Source organism: Elephantulus edwardii, unplaced genomic scaffold (assembly GCF_000299155.1).
Source record: "Elephantulus edwardii isolate Elephantulus edwardi_28Jun2011 unplaced genomic scaffold, EleEdw1.0 scaffold00039, whole genome shotgun sequence".
Lineage (NCBI taxonomy): Eukaryota > Metazoa > Chordata > Mammalia > Macroscelidea > Macroscelididae > Elephantulus > Elephantulus edwardii.
This window is the reverse complement of record NW_006399789.1, coordinates 18676730-18682600: the sequence shown is the minus strand read 5'-3', so window position 1 is coordinate 18682600 and position 5871 is coordinate 18676730. Positions and strand designations below refer to the sequence as shown.

The following is a 5871-nucleotide window of genomic DNA, read 5'->3' as shown; positions in this document are numbered from 1 at the left end:
GCACTCTTCTCCAATACTACATGTTCATTTTGCTGTCCATGAAATGTTCCGCACTCTTCTCCAATACTACAACTTAAAGTCATCAATTCTTCGGTCATCTTTATTCATCGTCCAGTTCTCAGATACATAGCAAGTGATTAACAAATACCAGACACTATTCTTTCACGTGCTAATATTTGATGTATATTTGCCATTCATAATAAATTTACACGTCAGAGGATTCTTTTTCAAGTTAATGTGAAAAATGGTTTTGTTTCTCCTAAGAATTTATTTTTTTTTAATTTTACAGACCCTTTATACCTCTTAAATGCCCCAAAACACATACACACACATACTTGTTGCTATGTGCCATTGAATTGGCTGTGACTCATAGCTACCCTATGTACAACAGCTCTAAACCCTGCTCTATGACATGCCAATCTTATTGTCTCTGACACACCTACCCCCGTTGCCCTTATCACTGAATCAATCCAGCTCATCGAGGGTCTTCCTCTCTTGTGCTGTCCCTTCACCCTCTCAAACATGATGTCTCTCTCCAGCAACTGGTCCCTTCTTGCAACATGTCCAAAGTACATCAGATGGAGCTTCAGAATCCCTGCCTCTAAGGAGCATCCTGGTTTCACCCTCTACAAGATGAACCTGTTTGTTCTCCTAGAAGTCCATGGTGTATACTATACTATTCCCAGCACCACCGCTCAAAGGCATCAATTCTCCTTCTATCATCCCTAGTCATTGTCCAGCTTTCTGATACATAGCAAGTAATTGCAAAGACTACGGCCTGAATCAGGGGCCCTTTTGTCTATGGACTGACATTGTTGCTTTTCTGTACTTTGGAGAGGTTTCTGATAGCAGTCTTTCCCAACACAATTTGATTTTTTATTTCCTGGCTGCTGGTACCAAGAGTGTTTAGCCAAGCAAACTAAAGCTGTTAACAATCTCAATTTTTTTCACCAATCAAGATGCTGCCAGTCGGCTCAGTGGTGAGAATATTTGTTTTCTTTACATTGAGCTTCAATCCATATTGAAGTGTTGTGGGATACCCATCCTTCTCAATGTTAGCAATGCTTTGTTATGATCCAATCAAATGCATTTGCATCATCAATAAAACAAAAATAGATATTTTTCTGTATTCTCTCTTTCATCCAGGACTCATTTGACATCATCAGTGATATTCCTGGTGCCACAGCCTCTTCTAAAGCCAGCTTAAACTTATGATAATTCCCTATCACTGGACTGCTGTAACCATTTTTGAATGATCTTCAACAATATTTTGATTGCCTGAGATATTAATGATATTGTTTGAGAATTTCCGCATTTTGTTGGATTACCTTTCTTGGGCCTGGGGGCAAATATGGGTCTCTCTTCCTATCAGTTAGCCACGTAACTCTCCTACAAATTTCTTGGATAAAATGGTGAACACGTCTAGGATTGCATGTCTTAGTTGAAACATGTCAGTTGGTTTGTCATCAATTTTTGTAGGCTTATTTTTTTGTTAATGCCTTCAGTGCAGCTTGAACTTCATCCTTTATTATCATTGACCCTTGTTCATATGGGACTTTCTAAAATTTTTCAGTATCAATGAATTCTTTAACAGTGATTCTCTGTATTCCTTCAGTCTTCTTTTGATGCTTCCTACATCATTGATGAGTGTGCCTGTAACATCTTTCAGTATTGTTATTTGAGACTTGAATTTATTTTTTAATTATTTCAGCTTTAATAGTGCCAAGTGAATTCTGCCCTTTTTTATTTTCTTCCTCCACCTATCTGCAAATTTCATTATATTTTTTCTCTTTATCTTCTCAGGCTGCCCTCTGAAATCATCTGTTCTACTCTTTCACTTCATCATCACTTCCTTTTGTTTGGCCTCTTGACTCAAATGCAATTTTGATAATTTCTTCTGATATTCATTTTGTTTGGGTTTTTTTTTTCTCATCCTTCTTTGTAATTACATTTTCCTCTCATCATGCATGACATTTATGATGCCCTCCCACAGTTCCTCTGGTCTTTGATCATTGGTGTTCAATGCCTCAAACCTGTTCTTGATATGGTTCTTAAATTCAACTGGGATAGACTAAAAAAGTTGAGGTTGTATTTATTTTTATTTTTCATATTATATTTGCATACAAAATTCATATACATTGTGTTTCACACAATCATTCCCATACATTGGGTTTTATAAGCTTAATCTCCATTGAATTATGCCCACCATTACCCCATCTTTCCAGGTCCCTACTGGATCTTTCCAATTCACCTTACCCTTTTCCTTCCCTCCACTAAAATGTACAAACTTACAATTTCCCACCTGCCTATCCTCATCACGCTGCTGTTCCCCTCTTGGATCCCCATACACATTTTACTAGTCATCCTTCCATTTTTACAGTAATGGTTTTATGAAGTATTTGTCATTGTGAGACTCTGCTCACTCAGAATAATGCTCTCCAATTTCTTCCAAGTTATGAAGTATTCTTTTTCTAAATCGTTGCTCCTGAGTGCTGCATAGTATTCCATCACGTGAATGGACCACAATTTCTCGATTCATTCAGTTTTAGTTGTACATTTGAATTGTTTCCATGTTCTAGTAATTGTGAATGCTGCTGCTGCTATGAACATTGGCGCACAAATATCTGTGTTTCAGTTCTAATTTCCTTGAAGTATATTCCTAGCAGTGGAATAGCTGGGTCATATGGAGTTTCTATGCTTAGCTTATTGAGGAAATGGCAAACTGCCTTCCAAAGTGGTTGTACCACTTTGCAATCCCATCAACGGGGTATGAGAGTTCCTCTCTCTCCACATCCTCTTCAACATGTATTGATGGTATCCTCTTACAATTGCCACTGCTACTGGGCCAAAATGGTATCTCATTGTGGTCTTTGTTTGCGTGTTTCTTTCCTTTTTCTTTTAATTCTTTTATTATTATTAATAATTTCCGTGAATATCTACAGAGATTTTGGAATTCCATTCATTCATTGTTGCACTTTTCTCCCCACCCACCCCACTCCGTCCCCCAGTTCGCGCCTATCTTTGACAAGCAAAAGACAAACTCCTTCATTGGTACACAATCCCCTCCCCCACCAGTGATTTTGAGCATTTCCTCATATGTATGTTGGCTATCCGAATGTCTTCCTCTATGGAAAGTCTTTCCGTATCTTTTGCCCAATTTTTAATTGTATTATCCGTCTTTTTTCTTATGGAGGCCCTATAGCCTTCTGTAAACTATTATGATATCTTTGTCTGAAATGGTATTGCCATTTCCTGGCAGTAGGTTTTAATTTCACCCTTTTGGAAAAAGGTTTTGTTACCTAGCTCTCTAGTTCTGTAAAGTAATGTTCCTTCTCTTGACCACATTCACTCCTCACTCTCCCAGTCAACGTAGGATACGACACAACACTCTCTCTGACTCCAAAGGAGAACAGACCTTGTTGAACTCCCTCTCGAACTTTTCCATGCTGCCATCCACCCTCACAGCTGCTGCCAATGTGGCTGCTGTGTGTCAGTCTTAAAGGCTACTCTCTCACACAGCAGTCTCTGCTCCAAAAGACTCACTACACTACACTCACAGCTACTTCTTTCTTGATGATAAGAAGATTTCCATTCTCTGCCTCTGAAACTACTCAAGTCCAGAGAGATGTCAAAATTGATCAATGGGTTGGTGGTGATGGTGCGTTCCATTGAGTCAAAATCAGCCCATAGCTAACCCTTCAGCTGGTTTTCTGAGGCAGTTAATTAACAGTTAATTAACAGGAAGAGATTGCCAGTTCATTCTTCTCCTGTGGAGCTGCTAGTGGATTCCAACTCTGTGCCTTTGGGATTGCAGTGGAGCTTCTTACCACCAGGCCACTAGAGCTCCTTTTACTCACTTTGTTGTTGTTGTTCTTGTTGTTGTGTACCTTCCAGTCAGAACAAACCCATAGCTGCCCCGCTGGTGGGTTTTCAGAGGCAGTTAATCTCGCAGGAACAAGTTGTCCATCCTTCTCTAATGGAGCACCTGGTGGATTCGAACTGCGCACCTTCAGGATTGTAGTGCAAAGTCAAAGTTATTCCTGCCAGACTCATGGCTGACCCTCCAACATGTTTTCAGAGATTGTAATTCCTGTGGGAGGCAATTGTTAATCTTTCTCCCATTGAGAAACTGATAAATTCTGGCTGCCAGCGAGGCATGACCTTTCTGCTAGCCTCACAGTTCTCTGCAGACAATACAACTGGAATTGTTTAATATGAAGAACACAGCGTCGGTATTGGAGGAGCACTTAATAACAACATGCCATATGTAGATAAAACAACCTTGCTTGATTAAAATGAAGAGGACTTGAAGCACTTTATTAATGAAGATCAAAGATTAGAACCTTCGGTATGAATTACACCTCAACAACAAGAAAACAAAAATCTTCACAACAGGAGAAATAAGCAGCATTGTGATAAAGAGCAAAAAATATTGACTTTGTCAGGAATTTCATTTTGCTTAGATCTACATTCACCACTCACAGAAGCTGTGATTAAGAAACGAAATGGTATATTATAGTGGACAAATCTGCTGCAGAAGATCTATCAAAGTATAAAAGGCAAAGATGTATCTTTGAGAACAAACATGTGCCCCACCTAAGCCATGGTGTTACCAGCTGCCTCATCTGCATGTGAAAACGACAAGACTGAAATAGAATTGATGGTTTTGAATTATGGTGTTAATGAAGTTTAAGGAATAAGCCACAGCTGCCAGAAGAAGCAAATGCCGCTTAGCTTGGACATGTTACAGGGGTGATTAGTACAGGTGTGACGAGGACGTCAAGCTCAAATCCATTGTCCTTGAGTCTGAACTCGCATGCAGTTGGGCCTCCATCAGTTTTTTGGAGCCTTGAAATCTCATGGGAGGAGATTGCTCATCTTTGTCTCGCAGAGTCTCTTAGCACAACAGGCATCACTGATAGAATTCTTTTTTTGATTCATGTACATTGTTTTATATATTTGATTACGATTTATCTATGCCTCTTATCACCCCATTTCTTCAGGTACCCATTGCATTGTTCTTTCACTTTCAATGTCCCCCATTGGCCCACTAACCGCTTGCTGGTGGCTTACCCCCTTCCTTCTTTCTTATTGGCAATGCAAATTTTGTCTTTTCAGCCCCTGAATTATGCTACATGTCTGTCTGTCTCTCTTTTCTCATTTTACCATTTACCTGAAGAAGGTTTGATCCACTTCTTTAAGTGTATTTCTTCCTTTTGAGGCAGAGACACCATGCTTTATTTAATGGGCCTCTAAACGAATACCAGTCAAACCTTGGATGAAGGCATTGCATTGTCCTGTTTGTTACCCTTGGCTGTATTAACTGCCTCTCTGTTTTCCAGCAGGAACACCCATGGCAAACTACGTTTCACAGGGAGATGGTGGTGAGGAACAGATGCTGAATGCCATTTTTGCATGTGGCATTTTTATATACTAATTTGCAAAATTTGTTTTACCCCCTGCAGCTGTAAATGAAAAAGCTGTAAAACTAAATGAAACTCTGGGAGCTCAAGACAAGACTTTTGAGAGAAATCTGCAAGATCTTCAGAAAGAGATTGATCAGATGATGGCAGAACTGAGGAGGAAAAATTTAGATACACAAAAGGAAGTGGCTGAAGATGAGTTGGTGTGAGTAGATACTCCATTAATTTTCCTCTCTGAATGAGCCAGGCTTTCTCAATTGTTACTTAATATTTTCTAATATTTCCAGGCTTTCTCAATTGTTACTTAATATTTTCTAAATTTTCCCTTATACATACGAACAGATTTATTACTTATTTATGTTTTATCTTACTATGAAATGAATTATAGCATGGCATCCACTTCCATAAATAGCTTGCCTCCAGAAACCCTATGAACCTGGAGAAGGGA

The 5871-nt window shown here is 39.2% G+C and overlaps 1 protein-coding gene across 1 annotated transcript in view; it reads left to right on the top strand.

Moving 5' to 3' along the window:
* LAMA2 (laminin, alpha 2) overlaps positions 1–5871 on the top strand; it is a 746602-nt gene that overhangs the window by 525220 nt on the left and 215511 nt on the right. The window contains exon 36 of the mRNA XM_006885032.1: positions 5466–5628. Coding sequence (XP_006885094.1) covers positions 5466–5628 — 163 coding nt within the window. The remainder of the gene's footprint in view (positions 1–5465; positions 5629–5871) is intronic.